Source organism: Scyliorhinus canicula, chromosome 10 (genome assembly GCF_902713615.1).
Source record: "Scyliorhinus canicula chromosome 10, sScyCan1.1, whole genome shotgun sequence".
Lineage (NCBI taxonomy): Eukaryota > Metazoa > Chordata > Chondrichthyes > Carcharhiniformes > Scyliorhinidae > Scyliorhinus > Scyliorhinus canicula.
In genome coordinates, this window is record NC_052155.1 from 35,679,669 (window position 1) to 35,699,558 (window position 19,890).

At 46.5% G+C, this 19,890-nt stretch overlaps 1 protein-coding gene across 1 annotated transcript in view; it reads left to right on the forward strand.

The window, feature by feature from the left end:
• Positions 1-19,890, forward strand: part of LOC119972301 (protein FAM135B-like) — a 543,933-nt gene that overhangs the window by 408,737 nt on the left and 115,306 nt on the right. The window contains exons 12-13 of the mRNA XM_038808790.1: positions 7,477-7,631; positions 17,506-19,591. Of these exons, the coding sequence (XP_038664718.1) occupies positions 7,477-7,631; positions 17,506-19,591 (2,241 nt within the window). The remainder of the gene's footprint in view (positions 1-7,476; positions 7,632-17,505; positions 19,592-19,890) is intronic.

Genomic DNA, 19,890 nt, shown 5'->3' on the forward strand with positions numbered 1-19,890 from the left:
GCCATTTCAACTCGGCACCTTGTTCGCGTGCCGACAGGTCCATCCATGGCCTGCTGCAGTGCTCCAGTGAAACCCAGTGCAAGCTGGAGGAACAGCATCTCATCTTCCAATCAGGCACATTACAACCATCAGGACTCAACAGTGAGTTCAACCGCTTTAAACTGTTACCTCCTCCATTTTAAATTCCCTTTTTTTAAATATCGAATACATTTATAGTTTGAATGCAAAAGCCCTCCCTGCAGCCCCCTCCGCCACTCGCTGCCCCCACCCTATGCCATCTGTCTCTTGTTCTTAAGGTTGCTACATCTTGTTGCAGTCTCTCCCAGCTACAGTTTAACATCCCCATCTCTTTGGTTCTGAAGAATAGTCAAATAGTCTTTAAATGTTAACTGTTTCCTCTCTGTCCAAATGCTGCCAGACCTGTTGAGTTTTTTTTTTCCAGCATTCTTTATTCTTGTTCTTGTTTCAGATTCCAGCATCTGCAGCATTTTGCTTATTTTTAACATAAATAAATGTTCTTTTAAATCAATAACTCGACCTAGGTATTGTTAGTAATGATTTGTTCCAGTTACTGAAGAGCACTGGTCAATATATCTGTTTCATTAGAAAACAGGTCCTGAAGAACCGATAGCTGCCAGACAAATTGAAGGGTGGGCCGACTGCCAGGCAGGGATCTTTGGCATTAGGCCACTGCCAGGGAACAGAGCGGGAAGGAGGGATTGGAAGCCTGGGGGGAGAGTGACAAGATCTATGAAGGAGGAGTTCGCAAACCTTGACTGGGGAATGTGTGGCAAGAATTGTACAGGGTAGACCAGAAGGTTTGAAGGAAGAAAAGATGGGAAAAACCTGACTTAATTTTACATTATTGCATGCCACCCCAACCAAACTCACCTCTATTCATTTGGAGAGGAAGGGGAAGTGGGTGGTTAAAACGTCACCCCCTTAATATACTTCACAGAAGCAGAGAACACACACTCCAGGCTCATTCATCAATTGTGGGTATTTTGGCAAGGTACCAGAAGGTCCGCTGATTCTGATGTATCTACTCAAGCATAAGTCAGTAGAGGAGAGATATTAGGGAAAGAAAAATTAAGTCATCAGCACCGTAGCCTTTTTATAGGGTGGAAAACCTTATTGGCTTTTAGCAGAGAACCAGGGAAATTATTAAGATTAAATGACCTGCACAAATTTAATGGGATTATTGAATTGCTTAAGCTAACAGCCCAGCTGCCTGGGCATGAGAATTAACATTAGATGCTTTACTTTGAGACAAGAATTTCTCAAAGCAAGAAAAGTGTAACATAAATCCTTGGAGCGTGTTTGGATGATCATCGCTGCTGATAGAAAATCTGAGCAATAGGAATGTTTTGTACTGCTGATGGTAACTTGAAAATTAGGACATAATACCCTGCTTTATACAACCAATAAAATGGCCACTCTTGGCTGCAAGGAGAAGATGGATTGAAGTCTCTTCAATCCCCTGGTGTTAACAAAAGGAATAGGAAAATCTAGATGAGGATACTTCAATTGAAATCGCAATGCTCCAGAAAAAAATGGAATTACAGTCAATTATTACCCTACATCAGCCTTTAGTTGTGAGAATAGGATTGTGTACCCCCGTGCAATCTGTCTCTGGCCAGAAGAGTGCTGATGTATGCAGCAAGCCCATGTTTAGTACTGATCATACCAAGCTAGGCGAGTGGGCACCAAAATGCCAATTGGACTATAATATAGGGGGAGTGTTGCAGTTATTCACTTGGTAATAAGAATAAAAAAGGCAAGGCAGCATGATGGCGCAGTGGGTTAGCCCTGCTGCCTCACGGCGCTGAGGTCCCAGGTTCGATCCGGGCTCGAGGTCACTGTCCGTGTGGAGTTTGCACATTCTCCACGTGTTTGCGTGGGTTTCGCCCCCACAACACAAAGATGCGCAACGTAGGTGGATTTAACACGCTAAATTGCTCCTTAATTGGAAAAAAATGAATTGGGTACTCTAAATTTATTTTAAAAACAGAATTAAAAAAGGCAGAATATTTTTTAAAAGGTGAGAAACATATAAGTGTTGATATTCAAAGAGACTTGGGTATGTTTGCACAAGCAGCACGGAAAGTTAGTGTTTAGCTTCAGGAAGCAATCAGGAAGGCAAATGGTACATTGGTCTTTACTTCAAGGGAATTGGAGCCCAGGAATTAAGAAGTTTTGCTACAGTTGCACAGGGTTTTGTTGAACCCGCAAGTGGGTTACTGCGAGACGTTTTAGTCTCCATATTTAGGAAAGGATATACTCCCATTGGAGGTGATACAGCAAAAGTTCACTAGATTGGTCCCTACGATGGGGGGGGGGGGGGGGGGGGGGGGTGCCCTATGATTAGAGGCTGAGTAAATTGTATTCTCTGGAGTTAGGAGAATGAGAGGGAATCTCATTAAAACCTACAAAATTCTGAAAGGGCAGGGCAGCACGGTGGTGCAGTGGTCAGCACTGCAGCCTCACGGCACTGATGTCCCAGGTTTGATCCCAGCTCTGGGTCACTGTCCGTATGGAGTTTGCACATTCTCCATGTGTTTGCATGGGTTTCGCCTCACAACCCAAAGATGTGCAGGGTAGGTGGATTGGCCACACTAAATTGCCCTCAATTGGAAAAAATTAATTTGGTACTCTAAATTTTTTTTTTTAATTCTGAAAGGGCTTGACAGAGTGGTCGAGGAATATAAATCTTGGGGCCAGAGTCTCAGGATAGGATTTCGAACTGAGTTGAAGAGGCATTCTTTCACTCAAAGGGTTGTGTTTCATTGGAGTTCTCTTCCCCAGAGTCCTGTGGATGGCCCATCATTGAACGCATTTAAGTTTGGTATGCACAGAGTTTTGGTGACTCAGGCTATTCTTGGTTATGGGGAGTGTGTGGGAAAATGGAGTTGAAACCTAAGATCAACCATGAGCATCATTGAAGGGTGGAGCAGGCTCAATGTGACAAGTGGTCTACTCCCTACTCCTGGTTCTTAAGTTTTTGTGTTCTCATAGCAAAACTGCAGTGCCTTGATAGTTAGGAAATGGGTACAGTTTTAAGTAATTTATTTTTCGGTTTATGTGTGTGGGACATAACCTACAGCTTTAAGTTTTAGTTTCAATTTTATAAGTTGCATATAAGCGTCTGGGTATGTTTTGATACCTTATTATAATGAAGTCTTTCCAACTGTAAAACAAACACAGGGGGTGTGTTTCAATGGCCCCGTTGCGCCTGACTTGGTGTCGGGACGAAGCCTTTGAATCTCATGAGATTCGCGATGCCCTGTCTCCCGAGATTTAATGGAGTCTCGTGAGACTTCGCGAAATCTCCACCTCAGTGGGTGAGACCCAGATATGCATATTTAAATGAACAATTACCCTAATTTAAATATGCATTTGCTGGATTCCCCCAGGCCCGTGATTCACTGGCAGTGCCTGGGAAACCTTGTCAGGGTGCCGTTTAGTACTGGTCCATACAATCGTGAGCCAGTGATAACGGCACCTGGGGGGTTCTCCCAAGCCATTGGAAACCCTTGGCTAGCTAGATATTGTGCAGGGTGACACTGTCACTCTTGCTGGCACCTGGACACCTTGACACCTTGATACTACCACCCCTGCACCTTGACAGTGCCACCCTGGCAATGCCGGACTGCTGGGGTGGCATTGCTAACCTGGTAGGGGAACTGCCAGGCTGGCAGTGTCAAGGTGCCCAGCAGGAGAATTGGAGGTGAACGTGCCTGTACATAATAAATGTGCTAAGCACGGAAACTGGTACAGGATCCCACCATTCTGGTCAATGGGGCAGGCACCTTTGGAGTCACATGTCACTGCACTGAGGGCAGATTACTCCCATTTTGAGACTATGGCTGGGATTCTCCTTTCCATGTCCAAGTCCTCTCGCCTGCAGAGAATCGACACTTATCTCTTCAGGCACTTGATCACCCAGTTGCAAGTCACAGTCCTTGGCCATACAGATTTATGCATGGTGGGGAGCATGCCAGTTTACATCCAAATGCAGACATAAGGCTGCCATTTTGAGAGCACCCAGCAGCAGGGCCCCCTCCCCCTGCGCAACACAAATCTTAAACCCCGCTCATTGCTGACAAGGAGGGACCCCAAACCCGTCATCAAGGCGAGGTATACTTCCAACACCTCTACGCCCCCCCACCTCTCCGACCACAGGAATAGGAGGAGAACCCCTCATACCACACAGGCATGAGGGTGAACTGACCACAGCCACCCCCGCCCCTGGCATTGTCAATTATGCACTGAACCTTGACATCTATGCCCTGAGAGTGACACCCTAGCCTGGCGCAGTGAACCCCAAGAGGCAGCACGCTGGAAAAGTGGTTAGCACTCTTGTCTCACAGGGTCAGACCCCGGGTTCAATTCCGGCCTTGGGTGACTGTGTGGAGTTTTCACATTCTCCCAACGTCTGTGTGAGTTTCCACCAGGTGCTGGGGTTTTCTCCCACAGTGCAAAGATGTGCAGGTTAGGTGGACGACAAATTGCCCTCAATGTACAGAGATGTGCAAGTTGGTTGGGGTTACAGGGATAGGGAGTGGGCCTCGGTAGAGTGCACTTTCTGAGGGTCAGTGCAGACTCGAAGGGCCAAACGGCCTTCTTCTGATTTCTCTGTTCTAGGGAGAGTCATTCCATCACTAATGTGGCTTTATGCCACTGCCAAGCTGCAGATGTGGGGGGGGAGGGCGGGGTCCTGGGTGTCGGGTGGGCTCCGATGTTTCCACTAGGATGAAGGATGAAAGACAAAAGCCCGAGGCACAGCCTCGGACTGAAGAGACGATTCTTTAAAACAGGGATGAGGAGAAATTTCTTCAGCCAGAGGGTGGTGAACCTGTGGAAAACGTTGCCGCAGAAGCCTCTAGACTAGAGACTTTGTGACAGAGATAGATAAGTTCTTGATTAATAAGGGGATCTGGGGTTACTGGTAAAGGCAGGAGAATGGGGATGAGAAACATAACAGCCATGAGTGAAAGGCGGAGCAGTCTCGATGGGCTGAATGGCTTAATTCTGTTCTTATGCTTTATGGTCCAGCGCCGGCCCGTTTTTCAGCCAGCAATCCATTCTCTGCCCGATAGGGTTTTCTGATTGAAGTGGCAGGGAACGAGAATCCCAAACTATGTCTCTGCTCAAAATCCAGTACTCACCTTTGGTTGTAGATGTTGACTGTTCGTACTTCTACAGGCATAATGCGTTTTTATCACTTTTTTTATCAGTCCAGGCTGGAGAGACAGATCAACTGCTGCTGCCTTTATTTGTTGATTGGAATGGGTCCACACATTCAAAGGTGTGAGATACAATAATTTGACTTTGTCCTGCAATTACTGTTGGAAGTGTCCAGAGCTGTAACCGACATGAAAATAGTGTGACCTGCAGCAGGCTTGGGCGGGATTCTCCCGCAATTGTCGGGATGGCCTAACACTAGCACGAAGAACGGTGCGAACCACTCCAGCATCGGGCCAACCGGAAGTTGTGGAATCCTCCGCACTTCCGGGGGCTAGGCCGGCGCCGGAGGGGTTGGCGCCCCACCAACCGGGGCTGTAGGGCCGGCGCGAGTTGGCGCATGCGCAGAACCGGCGGCGTTGTTCTGCGCATGTGCAGACCGGCCGGTGTGTTTCTGCGCATGCACAGGTGGGGAGGGCTCTTCTCCGCGCCGGCCATGGCTGAGCCCTACAGAGGCCAGCGCAGAAGGAAGGAGTGCCCCCACGGCACAGGCCCGCCTGCGGATCAGTGGGCCCCGGGGTCGGATCCTACCGCGCCCCCCCGAGGACTCCACTAGACGGCCTACCATATCAATTTCACACCTGCGGAACAGACCAGGAACTGATGGCCGCTTGGCCCATCGGGGCCCGGAGAATTGCCAGGGGGTGTCAACGGTCCACGACCGGCGTGGCATAACTCCCACCCCTGCCCGAAAACCGGCGCCAGAGAATATGGCAGCCGGCCATATTGGAGCGGCGGGGCAGGATTCACGCCACCTCCCCCGGGGATTCTCTGTCCCAGCGGCGGGTCGGTTGTGGTCTGGCAAAGTCAATTTTTAAATAGCAGAAAGTAAAGTTTGGTTTCAATAGTTTCTGATCATTTCCAAGTCTCTATGGACATGGCATACTCCTATAGATCTACCTCTTTGTACCTATTCCTGGGACACCTTTGCTGTAGATCAGATGCTCTTTGGAATTGTTAAATTGAGGCATAACTTGGCATAAGATGTGTAAAAACTCATACTGTCAAGCTCCTGAGAACTGTCAACAGACTTGTCAAAATCAACAGTCAAAACTTCAGAAACACCTGTCAAAACGATCTGCCAAGCTGTCGAGAGATTTTTAAATTAATTTTTAAATATTTGAAAATAACACCTGGAATGTTTTTTTTTAAAGTTTGCTTTTTCACTGTCTATTGACATAAGCATGAAGATTTTCATTAGGGAATCAGTGCTGCAAGATTGATTTCACAATCATCAATTAGCACAGTAGGTTCATCTATTTATCGTTTGATTGACAGTTGCAAGAGGTTATGGATGTTTTGAAATGGGATGATGAATTCCACTGTTATAAGAGATTGTGCACTTGAATGACATGTTTCTTATAAGGTTTTATTTGGTTGGAGGAACATAAATGTAGTTAATGGGCTTTTATGAATGAGTTTTTTTTTCAATACAGTGAAATATGCAGTAAACACTGAGAACTTTATTTTATCTAATCTCTGCATGAATCCTGAGGTTTGCCTAAAATAGATAATGGGTTGTTGGCCTGTTCGATGCTAGGTGATGAGTTGGTGGGATGGATATGTAGGGGGCGGGGTCGGTGGGGTGTAATGGTAGCATGGGATTGCTTGAGTTCACAGTAAGTTGGCATGGTGTATATAAATGCCCGTGGGTGTGGGTAGAGGGTCATAGGTTGGCATAGGAGCTACAAATGGACATTGGGTGGATGAGGGTGATAGATTGGCATCGGAGCTTTAAAGAGCCATGGGTGTGGTAGAGGGCTTTGGTTTGTATGGAAGAAATTAGGGGTTATGGAGTATGGTTGGGAGAATAATGTGGCATAGATGGGGCTTCCGCCCAGCCATCCCCTGACTTCTAGTCTCCAGAATAAAAATCCGACCTCCAGACAGCCATTTTTATTGGTCAGGTTTGCAGAGTCAGGAGATCTCTGTGCACCTTCCTTGGTGCGAAAATCTGGGCCTTTGTATCCGACTTTATCAATACATCATTGATTATATCCTTTACCTGTCAATGAGGGAATTCAAACCTGAATTAAATTTGGGCACCAACAAATGTCAGGTGTAGTTTCCAGTTTCTAGAAGAAGCTTAAATGTGGAGAATTTGGAACTAATAAGCGGTATTTCTCTTGTGGGCACTCATCATCCAATTTTCATCTAGTGGGCTTATCGTCAGCCCTGCTCATCCCCACTCAACACAAATGAGTAAGCATCATATTTCCCTTCTACTCCTAGAATCCAAAGGCACAGTCAGATTGCAGCAGCTATCAGAAATTCACCCTACCTCACCAGCATGCCTCCATTGCCTGTCGAGTGCCTGGATATAGATGGAGACTGGAGTAATCTTCCTATTATATTTGAAGACAGATATGTAGAATCTGTTTCCAAAGGTTGGTAGTATTTTCTGACTTTTTAACCTCAGCCATTGTATTGCCGGCAGATATTTTTTATTTAATTATGTAAGACTAGCCGAGAAATAATATTGTCACATTTCTTCATTTTTGACTTTTGTTAAATTAAACTAACTCAACAGAGATTAAATTCCTCACGTACAGTGTATGGAAATCAAGACCAGAATTTAGTCAAAACGAATTGGATCCTTTTTTGTGCTTGCCCATGATTGCAATTCTTACTGCAACAGTTTTGAACCAGTGGGTTTTTGAAGACATCCCGATGAGGACATAACATGATTATCCTGGTTTGACTTCATTCAAATGAGCCCAGACAGGACTTATTTCTGAGGATTTAGCAAAATAGTAACCAGCTTGATTAGCAACTGGGATGCAGAGAACAGAAAAATTGTACAAAGTGATTGATTTCTATTAGTGGGACGGTAAGGTTGCACAGTGGTTAATACTGCTGCCTCACAGTGCCTGGGACGCAGGTTCAGTTCCGGCCTTGGGTGACTGTCTGTGTTGAGTTTGCACTTTCTGCCCGTGTCTGCGTAAGTTTCTTCCGGATGCTCCGGTTTCCTCCCACAGTCCAAAGATGTGCAGATTAGGTGGATTGGCCACGTTAAATTGCCCTTTAGTGCCCCAAGGTTTAAGTAGGGTTACTGGGTTATGGGGATAGGGTGAAGGCATGGGTTTGAGTAGTGTGTTGTTTCCAAGGACTGATGCAGACGCGATGGGCCGAATGGCCTCCTTCTGCGCAGTAGGGATTCTATGATTCTTGCCCCTCACCTGTGGTGTGGTGACCCTCAAGTTAAATCACCACCAGTCAGCTCTCAAAGGGGAGAACATGGCCAATCCACCTTGCACATCTTTGGCACTGAGAGGCAACAGTGCTAACCACTGTGCCGCAAGGTTCAGAAATCAGGGCCTTCATGAAAAGCCTCAGCCTGTACAGGAATTGAACCCGCGCTGTTGCCGTTGCTCTGCATCATGAACTAGCCATCCAGCCAACTGAGCTAACCAACCACTGTGGTACCCCACACCAGCCACTGCCTACCATTTGGAAAAAAAAACCTGTTTATTCCTACTCTTTGTTTCTTTTCTGCCAACCAGTTTTCTATCCATGTCAATGCACTCCCCCCAATCCCATACGTTTTAATTTAACACGCTAATGTCTTGTATCATGAAATTAGAAGACTGTGGAAATTGTTACATTTAAGTTCCAGGATGTTTCCCTGGTTGTTACATTAGTTCCTGCCGAGTAAATGTTTTGGAAATGTTTTGATAGGTCACCAGAAATGTTTAAGGGTCACCAAACAACTTTTCTTGAGGCTAAAAGCTGGAATCTGAAACAAAAACAGAAACTACTGGAAATCCAAGCAGGTCTGACAGCACCTGTATAGAGAAAAGGGGGCTAGTGTTTCGAGTCTGGATGACTCTTTGTCAAAGCTGTAGGGAACTGGAAATGGGGTCAGATTTATACTGTGGAGAGAGAGTGGGGCTGGATAGGGAGCCAGCGATAGGTGATGAGGTGATCTTGAACAAAGATGTCAAGGACAGAAGATAAAAGGGAATGTAAATAGGGGTGATTAAGGCTAAGAAGGGTGCTGATAGTGGCACAGAAGGAGATTAGAATGTGTGAATGGCAGAACAAAGGTGAGCAGTGTGTCGAAAGGCAACTAGGAACAGTTGGTCCAAGTGGAATGGGGGAGGGGGTATAATGTTGGGGGGGAAAACAGATCAATGGAAGAAATGAACATAAATTGATAAAAATAAAAATGGGGTGAAGGTGGAGGAGGGAGTTCACAGTCTGAAATTTTGAACTCGATGTTACGTCCGGAAGGCTCGAAAGATGAATTCCTCAAGTTTGTGTTGGGCTTCACTGGAATATTGCAGCAGGCCAAGGTCAGACATGTGGACATGAGATCAGGACGGTGAGTTGAAATGCCAAGTGACAGGAAGGTCTGGGTCCAGCTTGCGAACGGACCGGAGATGTTCTGCAAAGCAGTGACCCAGACTGCATTTAGTCTCTCCAATGTAGAGTGCAATAGACCAGATTGAAGGAGGTGCATGTGAAGCGTTGCCTCACTTGAAAAGGATGTTTAGGGTCTGAGATGGTGAGCAGGGAGGAGCTAAAGTGGCAGGTGTTACATCTTCTGTGATTGCATGGGAATGTGACGTGGGAAGAGGGTGAGGTGTTGGGGGTGATGGAGTAGTGGGCCAGGGTATCCCAGAGGTAATGGTCCCTGCAAAATGTAATTTGTTCGGTGGTGGAATCATGGTGGTTGGCAGAACTAGCGAAGGATGATTCTTTGAATGCAGAGTTTGGTGGGGTGAAAAGTGAAGACAAGGGGGACCCTATCCTGGTTGTGGGAGGGAGGAGAAAGGGCAGGGTGCAGCAGATGGGTTAGACAAGGTTGAGAGCTCTGTCAACCACAGTAGGTGGGGAACCATGATTAAGGAAGAATGAAGACATGTCTCTTCCTGAGGCAATCAGTTTAAGGAGATTCAGAGGCAGTGGAAAGGAGCTTCTTGCAGCTATATGTTTTGCTATTAGCTCTGAGGAGCTGGGAATGGTTCGGGGAAGCCCTGGTAATTGAATAGGGCTGACTGGAAGCTGCATGAGACAATTTTGATGGATGCAACCGGGAGGCAGGAGTTTGAAGAAACTCGGGACAGTTCAAGCTCAAAGAAGCTAATTGTCTAGCAGAGCTGAAATTCTGCTAATCAATATGTAGCCTTGAAAATCCAGGAAAATGGAATTTCGGAAGGTGAGACTGAAACCCTTTGAAGTACACGTGAATTAACAGATGAGCTATGTTAGAATATACTAAACTACAAAATAAATTACAGGTTCAACCAAGGCAGAGTCCATGGATTTCTCAAGAATCCACCCAAATGGCAGTAAACATACACGTGTTTCTTTGAACTCCTGTCTCCCAACTATATCCAGCCTTATAAGACGCTGGGGGTTTCTTCTGAAAACCTTTTCATTACCAGGACTTCCGCTGAGTCGCCTTCGCAGCTCCTCAGAGTAAACAGCAATATTTTTGCTGCATGGAATTTCTAGCCTATGCTGATGACTCTCCCAAAACATCCTGCCGCAAGGAGTTATTCACAGACCCTTGAACTGTCTGGTGACCGAACAAAACACTCTTGTTACTTGGCAGCAACCAATGTAACAGCATTGGACATCCTGTACCTTAAATGTTATCATCTCCATGCTTGACTAATTTCGCACCCAGGGGCACACAGATCAGTGGAAGTTTTGGCAATGCAGACTATAGTTGATTTAATTCAGTCTAGAGAGATTAATTGGGAGTGACAATATAAAATAAGGAACGTTCCATGGTGACACGCAGCGACAAGCCACCTTACTTAAACAGGCTGACTTCTGACTATTCTCCAGTGTTTCTAACCTCTTTGATGTTGGCAAGAATCTTCACAGCTTTCCCTTTAACAACCCTGTCTGCCTTTCTGTTCCAAATAACCTACCTGGCAGCCTGTTTTCCATGTCTCTTTCTCATATAATTTTTGTTCACGGCAATTAGAGAGGATCAAAGGTTTTGCAGTACAATCGGCGTGAGGTGTTTGCTCATGCAGCCTAATAAATTGGCTATTTACAATTCAGCAGCTAACAGAATCACAGCTAGCTCCTTAGCATTTTAACTACCTCTTGCCTCAGCCTCTTGTTAATTTGTCTGCAAGGCCAAGCTTTGAAAGAAAATCAGCATTGAGCGTACCTTTTATTTTACAGATTCTCTCAGTGGAAAATGATGCAGAAATAAATTCCCGAACCGTGACAAGCTGTATCAAACCCATAGAAGAGAAGTAATTTGGGATTAAATTGGCATCCCACTCTGAGTGGCTGCAGTTGGCTACAGTTTAACTGGTCTGAGAAATGGAAGCTCATCTCAGTTGTAAGGGGGCTAATCTTCTGAGGCTAGGATGAGACATATTGCTAAGCTAAGGTGGAGTCGAAAGGAAAGGCAGGGAGGGGGATAGGAGATATGTACTGCTTTGCTAGTAAATGTAGTCCAGAGGTGCTAATGCTAGTTGGATTGATGCGCATACTTCTGCTGTGGCACAAGCACATACTCTGAAGCATCAGCCTACTTTTACATGATAAATACAAGATGACTGGAGTACTTTTTAAACATGGTTTTTGTTGTGTTTTGCTTAATTTGAGTGTGTCTAAGAGTGGGTCAAAATTTGAGGTGAAGTAATGCTAAGATCAACCAAAATTCTTGTATAGTTGGTGTGGTCTGCCACCTAGTGGTGTTGGAATAAATGAATCCTTTGGTACTGAGACATTTCCCAGAAGGTTTGATCCACAGGAGTTCACAGCAAAGGAAGAGCCAATTTTTAGCCCTTTGTATTTGACATGTTTTTGAATCCACGATAAGAACGCATAGATGGTGGTAGAAATGAAAGAACAAGGGGCTGAATTCTCCGCCGTCGGGATGCTCCGTTTTGCCGGCAGCCTGGGAGTTTCTCGACGGGGTGGGGCTGCCCCACAATGGGTAACCCCATTGACCAGCCGACAAAACGGAGACTCCCGACGGCGTGGTGAACCAGACATCTGGTGCAGCGGGACGGTGAAACCCGCCCAAGGCTTATCCCAATACAGTCACCCCACTCCCCTAAGGGTCTCTTTCCCCAAACTGAAGCTAGGCTGGGGCTCCGATACAGCTGGGGCTCTCCTTAAAATGGAGAGATCACACCCCCTTAAAGGGGAAGTAGGCTCGCCTTAAAGGGGAAGTTCATATTCCGGGGAGGTCATGGGAAATCGTATGGCCCAGATCCCAGGGCCTCCATTGAGGTTATAACACATGGGCAGGATTCTCTCGTACCCCCGCCATAGCCCGACGCCGGAGTAAAAAACGGTGCAAAACACTCCGGCGTCGGGCTGCCCAGCGTTGCGGAATCCTCCACACTTCCGGGTGCTAGGCTGGCACAGGAGGAGTTGGCGCCACGCCAACCGACGCCGAAGGGCCGGCGCAGAACCACCGGCGTGGTTCCGCGCATGCGCAGATCGGCCGCCGTATTCTAGCACATGTGCAGCGGGGTATCTTCTCCGCGCAACCATATGGCGGAGCCCGACAGAAGCTAGCGTGGAAGGAAGAAGTGCCCCCTTGGCACAGGCCCGCCTGCAGATCCGTGGGGCCCGATCGTGGGCCAGGCCACCGTGGGGGCCCTCCCCCGGGGCCGGATCCACCCGCGCTCCCCCTGAGGACGAACTAGCCAGCCTACCAGCCAGGTCCCGCCATGTGGGACCATGTCCATTTCACGCCGGGGGGACTGGCCAGAAACCGATGGCCGCTCAGCCCATCGGGGCTTGGAGAATGGCGGGGGGAAGGGGGGGGGGCGCTGCCAACGGCCCCTGACTGGCGTGGCGTAATCCCCGCCTGAAAACCGGCGGCTGAGAATACGGTAGCTGCCGTCGTAGCAGCGGGGCGGGATTCACGTCGTCCCCGGCGATTCTCCGACCCGGGGGTGGGAGGGTCAGAGAATCCCGCCCATGTTCTTTCCTAAAACACTCAAAAATTAATCTCACTGTCCTGCTGGTCCTCCATAGCCCTGAATCATCATCTTATTTCAACATTTTCTAATCTTGTTTAAAAAAAAAGGATCCGCCTCAATTACTACAGGTGACAAAACATTCCATCTTCCTATAACTAAACTGCAGAATGGCATACTATCGCATAAAAGCTTACCGCTCTTTTATAAACACAGTTCAAATAAATGTGAGAGTGCCTCCTGGGCGGAAAGCACTACAGGTACAAGTGCTACGTGGGTACTCAGAAAAAAAAAAGGAAATGCTGGAAACACTCGGCAGGCCAGGCAGCATCTGTGGAGAGGAAAACGATTAATGTTTCAGGTTGATGACATTTGATCAGAGGTCTTTGTTTGTATCCCATAGCATCATTTCAAGGCCTAATCTTTTTGACAGGTATGGGGATATTTGTGGCGCCTCCCCCTCCATTGAGTTGTTTAATTGTCCACCACCATTCATGACTGGATGTGGCAAGGCTGCAGCGCTTGGATCTGGGCTGAAGACTGGTCGGGTTTTCCTGACAGCCCAGTTGTGTTTCCCGCCCTGACCCAGCGGGAGCATGCAAATAGCTTGTTAGAGCCAGGTGGGACACACCATTCAAACGCCAGGTGGGATGCTCCAACCTGGGAGGCCAGAATGTACAACTGTGGGGGCTGCTCCATCACTTTCTATGAAGCACTCAAGAGTGAAGAGGCAGACTCACAACAAAAATTGTGGTTAGATAAACAGCTGCTACCCTGACTTACTGAATCCCTGCAGAGATACACAAATAAACAACCTGATTTATCACTTTGATGTTCCAGTGAGCGGTCAACCACAATACTTTTAATAGGCAATGGAGTGTGAATTGTAATGCAAACAATCCAGTTCAAAGCATTCAGCCGCCTAGTTAAGCACAGTGCCTTCAATACTTCAAAACTAATTAAATTGATGGTGTGAAAACCTCCCGACCAGTCTGCAGCACAGATCCAAGCTTTGCAGCCCTGCCAGTCATGAATGGTGGTGGACAATTAAACAACTCACTGGAGGGGGAGGCTCCACAAATATCCCCATCCTCAATGATGGAGGAGCCCAGCACATCAGTGCAAAATACAAGGCTGAAGCATTCGCAATAACCTGCAAGCAGAAGTGCCGAGTAGATAATCCATCTTGGGTTACTCCAGAGGTCCCCAGCATCACAGATGCCAGTGTTCAGCCAATTCTATTCATCTCGCATGATCAAGAAATGTCTGAAAGCACTGGATACTGAAATGGATAAGGGCCCTGACAATATTTCGAGAATAGTACTGAAGACTTTTGCTCCAGAACTTGCCATACCCTTAGCAAAGCTGTTCCAGTACAGCTACAACATTGGCATCTACCCGGCAATGTGGAAATTTGCTCAGGTATGTCCTGTCCACGAAAAGGACAAATCTAACCTGGCCAATTACCGCCCAATCAATCTACTCTCAATTATCAATAAAGCAATGGAAGGGGCACTTAATTAGCAATAACCTGCTCACTGATGCTCAGTTTGGTATTCGCCAGGGCCACTCATCTCCTGGCCTCATTACAGCTGTGGTTCAAACAAGCACAAAAGAGCTGAACTCCAGAGGTGAGGTGAGAGTTGACTGCCCTTGGCAAAAAGGCAGCATTTGATTGATGGCATCAAGGAGACCTAACTAAACTGGAGTCAATGGGAATCAGGGGGGGAAACTCTCCACTGGTTGGAGTCATACCTGGCACATAGGAAGATGATTGTGGTGTTGGAGGTCAGTCATCTTGGTGCCAGGACATCACTCCAAGAGAACTTTCGAGCTAACATATTGCGGGTCCAACAAGGGATGGAGCAGTGCTGGACCAAATTCTGGGGAATGAAGCCAGGCAGGGGGTTGAAGTAATGGTGGGGGAGCAATTTAATGATAGCGACCACAACATGGTGCAATTTAAGTTTGTTATGGATAAAGAAATAGACAAATAGTAGAAAATGGTCTTGGATTGAGTAGAGCAGACTTTAGTAAAATAAGTTAGAATCTGGCCACGGTAGATTGAAACAAATTACTCGTGGGGAGATCTACAGAAGAGAAGCGAGGGGTGTTCAAAGAGGAAATGGGGAGGGTACAGGCCCAATATGTTCTCTTAAGGGTAATAGGAAGGAGTAGCGAGCCCAGGGAACGATGGATGACCAGAAATATTAAGGATAAAATGTGAAGGAAGAAAGAGGTTTTTCAATAAATATATGGGGAGCAAATCAACAGAGGTATTAGTGGAGTGCAGAAAGTGCAGGATGGAGCTTAAGAAAGCAATTGGGAAAAACAAAGAGGGGATATGAGAAATCTCTAGCTAGTAGAAGTAGAGAAAATCCCATGATATTCTATAAGTATAACAATGGGATGAGGATAACCAGGGGAAAAGTAGGGCCCATTAGGGACCATGGGAGGAATTGTGGGTGGATCCAGAGGGCATTGGTGGGGTGCTAAATGAATATTTCACATCTGTCTTCACCCAAGAGAATGAGGAGGCAGATATGGAACTTGGAGAGAGAGAGACTGTGAGGTTATTAAGCAAGTTGTCATAGGGAGGGACAAGGTGTTGGATGTGTTGGCAGGCTTAAAAGTGGAGAAATCTCCTGGTCAGGACGAATTGTGTCCCAGATTACTGTGGGAGTCAAGGGAGAAGATTGCAGGGGCCCTGATCCAAATTTTTAATTCTTCTCTGGCCACGGGAGAGGTGCCAGATGACTGGAGAACCGCGAGTGTGGTCCCATTATTTAAGAAAGGTGGTCCCATTATTTAAGATTTAAGCCAGGTAACTACAGGTCAGTGAGTCTCACGTCAGTGGTGGGGAAACTAATGGAGAAAATTCTGAAGGAGAGACTCTATCCGCACTTGGAGAGGCAAGGTTTGATCAGGGATAGTTCTCATGGCTTTGCCAGAGAGATGTCATGCCGAACAGATTTGATTGAATTTTTGAGCACGCGACTAAATGTGTAGATGGGGGTAGTGCAGTTGATGTAGTTTACATGGATTTCAGGACAAGGCCCCATATGGGAGACTTATGAAGAAGCCAAATGCACATGGGATACAGGGGAACCTGATAAGGAGGATTCAAAGCTGGCTGAACTGTAGGAAACAGAGTGTGATGACGGGCGGTTGCTTTAGTGACTGGAAGCCAGTGAGCAGTGATGTACCACAGAAATCTATGCTGGGTCCCTTATTATTCGTCATAGTGATTCGTCATTATTCGTGTAAGTGACATAGATGACTATGTGGGGAGTAGGATCAGTAAGTTTGCAGATGACATAAGCATAAGCCGGGTCATTAACAGTGAGGCTGAGAGTCTTGAGTTACAGGAAGATATAGACGGGATGGTCAAATGGGCAGAAAATTGACAGATGGAATTTAATTCTGAAAAGTGTGAGGTGTTACACTTCGGAAGGGACAATTTGACAAGAAAATATTCAATGAATGGCACCACACTGGGAAGTCCTGAGGAACAAAGAGACCTTAGCATGTTTGTAAATTGACCTCTGAAGGCAGAAGGGCAGATTCATAGGGTGGTGAAAAAGGCATATGGTACACTTGCCTTCATCAATTGTGGCACAGATTACAAAAGCTAGGAAGTCATGTTGGAGTTATATAGAACATTGGTGAGGCCACAGCTGGAGTACTGTGTGCAGTTCTGGTCACCACATTATAGGAAGGATGTGACTGCACTGGAGGGGGTGAACAGGCCTTTCACTAGGATGTTGCCTCGGATGGAATATTTAAGTTACAAAGAGAAGTTGGATAGACTTGGGTTGTTCTGGCTGGAGCAGAGAAGACTGAGGGGGCGACCTGATCGAGGTGTACAAGATTATGAGGGGGATGGAAAGGGTGGATAGGGAACAGCTGTTCCCCTTAGTTGAAGGGTCGGTTACGAGGGGACGCAAGTGCAAGGTGAGGGGTGGGAGGTTCATGGCGGATTTGAGGAAAAACTTTTTTACCCAGGGAGTGCTGACAGTCTGGAACACACTATTTGGGAGGACAGTAGAGGCGGGTTGCCTCACATTCTTTAAAAAGTACCTGGATGAGCACTCGGCACATCTTAACATTTGAGGTTATGGGCCAAGTGCTGGTAAATGGGATTAGGATTAGCAAATCAGGTGCCTTTCATCGGCTGGTGCAGAAGGGCTTTTTCTGTGAATCTGTGATTCCAGTTGTTTTCTTCAGAACACTAACTGGAAAATCATTGTTCATGCTGCACCCGCACATTTGGCCTGAGATCATTGAATATTTTGTTGGCGGGTAGTATCTTTTGAGCTTCACTGTAAATTGTTTGCTTTTCCCTTCAAAGCTAACGACGGGTTTGAAAGCGGTACGTCGAACAAGGAGGTCGGATCTAAGCTGAATCATGAGTTTGAGACTCACCTTTCAGAACCTGGAAGCTTACCAGTTGAAGTCAAAAGGCACCAGCAAATACAAGATGGGAGTTTGGCTTCCGCCGCCTTGTCGATGCTCACGACAAGGACATCTGGTACACAGACACTGAATGAAACTGTTTCCTTGGAAATGATGTACAACTCTGTGGATTTGGCTGCTTTTGTCAGCCAAGAATATGATGAATTTAGTGAGAATGAAGTCAAAAGCATTCGGAGCTCAGATGTAGAAAGGTTTGTTGGACAATGTCAAGGGGAGCTCTCTACAATCTATGAAAATCATACTGAGTCACTCAGATTGACTGAAAAGTCACTGAACTCTGAACAGCAATACAATGCCCCTGAATCTAACGATGCAGCATTGATCAAAAAGGCTAATTCAACCTCAGGCTTGATGCATATCGAGGTAAAACCCAGCATCAAGGATCCTTATCGTGGTGAGCAGGTTTTGGTAGTTTGCTCTCCCAATACAACAAGTGCCAATGAATCATCTGTCTCCAGTAGTTGTGAAATTAGTGAAAGAGAGGATTTGAGCGAGCTGGGCCTGGACATGTCGCATTCTGTTGTGAGCTCTGAGCATGTGGACAGCGAATATGTTGAACTCGAATCTCTCCGAAAAAAAGTTGAGTCTGCTGACTATCCCATTGTATCTGGGGCCATGAAACGATCTCTCTCATTAATATCTGATTCTGGGATAGAGAGTGAACCCAGCTCAGTGGCTTGGTCGGAGATGCGTAAACCTCTGGATGTATCGAGTGACCGGGATCTTGTACAGCAGATAGTCAGAGCCCAAGCAATCCATAGGAACTCGCTGGAGGGTGGTCAAACTGAAAGTGGCACCAGTCTACCGAGTGGAATTCAGGCCTCTTTGACTTCAATCAGTTCATTGCCTTTTGAGGATGAAGAGGAGGTGGAACTCAGCAAATTAACCAAATCTGTCTCAGCCCCGCAGATCAGCAGCTCAGATCAAACAGGTGAAGCTCCTGAATCTCTAGCACAGCATCAAATTGTTGATAAAATACAAGGGGATGATGGGCATCCCCCAGAACAGTCAGAGGAAGGGAAAGACGAGAGACATTCAGTTCAAAGAGTTGGCAGTGATGATTTTGATTCCCCGACAGATAAAGGGATCCTGCGAGAGAGTTTAGAAGATTCGGTGCTGAGCAATGGCAGCACAACGGGGGCTGATGAAAAGACCACCATTCCAGCTGGGGATCAGTGGTTTTCCTCTGAATTGAACAGCAATTGCCACCTTCATACAGGTGTATTCGATGCTGATAGCCTTAATGGTTTGACAAGTCACACTGTTAAAGAGCTTGTATGTAAGAAAGTGGACTTCAATAGTTTATTAAATACAGACGTTGATACTTCTGACCTTGACAGTCACACAGAAGAGATGAAATGTTTACAGCACCCTCTCCCTGATGAGCTGCAAAATGACCAAAATGGATCATTTGGTGATGAGTTGCCCAGTGGCAAGTATGTGCCGAACAGTGATGGTGAGATACCAATGTGCAAAATGACTGCACAATCTGATCTGTCAGTGGAACCTTTGCAGCTGATCACAGCTACATACAGTGACGTCCTTTTAACAGATGGAATGTATTGTGACGATGTTCCCTGCCTGCACAAATGCAAACTAGAAAATGGAATTAAAATGGAGCAGCATTCTGATAGCTCAACACAATTACAAGATGCGGGTGAAAAACTGTCAATTGGGAACAACAACGGTGAACTTCAACCTCTGGTTGATGGTGGAACCTCTTCTGGAGCTAGTAGCTCGGGCGTGGCGTTTGAGAAGAGGAACATAGTTGAGGTGGTGAATCTTTCTGTTTCATGCACAGCTACATGCCTGCCTTTTTCTTCCATGCTCCGGGATTCTCCAGTTGCCTTTCCTTCAAAGCAGTTGGCGTCCCCCATTACGAGACAACCCATCGGCTCTTTTGGAGTCATCACAGCTAATTCACAGGACGTTGATGCAGAAACCAACGAGAGGATGGTGAGGTAAAGTTACCGATTCATAACCTTTGTTAATATGTGCATCATGGTGGGGGCAGGGAGGGGGGCGGAATGGGGCGGCGGCGAATGGCACAGGCCAGGAGGCATTGAAACATCTTGGAGAGGCCAGACTTTACTATTATTATTACTTGGGTTCCCTATTATTGAGCTCAGTTAGCTGATCACAACTGGGTCATCAGTATGGCAGTTAGAACTGGCCAAAATGATACCATTGATGATACGGAACAGAGAGAAAATTCCGAATGTCCCTGCATCACTGGTACAGGATTAAGCCTGTAAGCCTG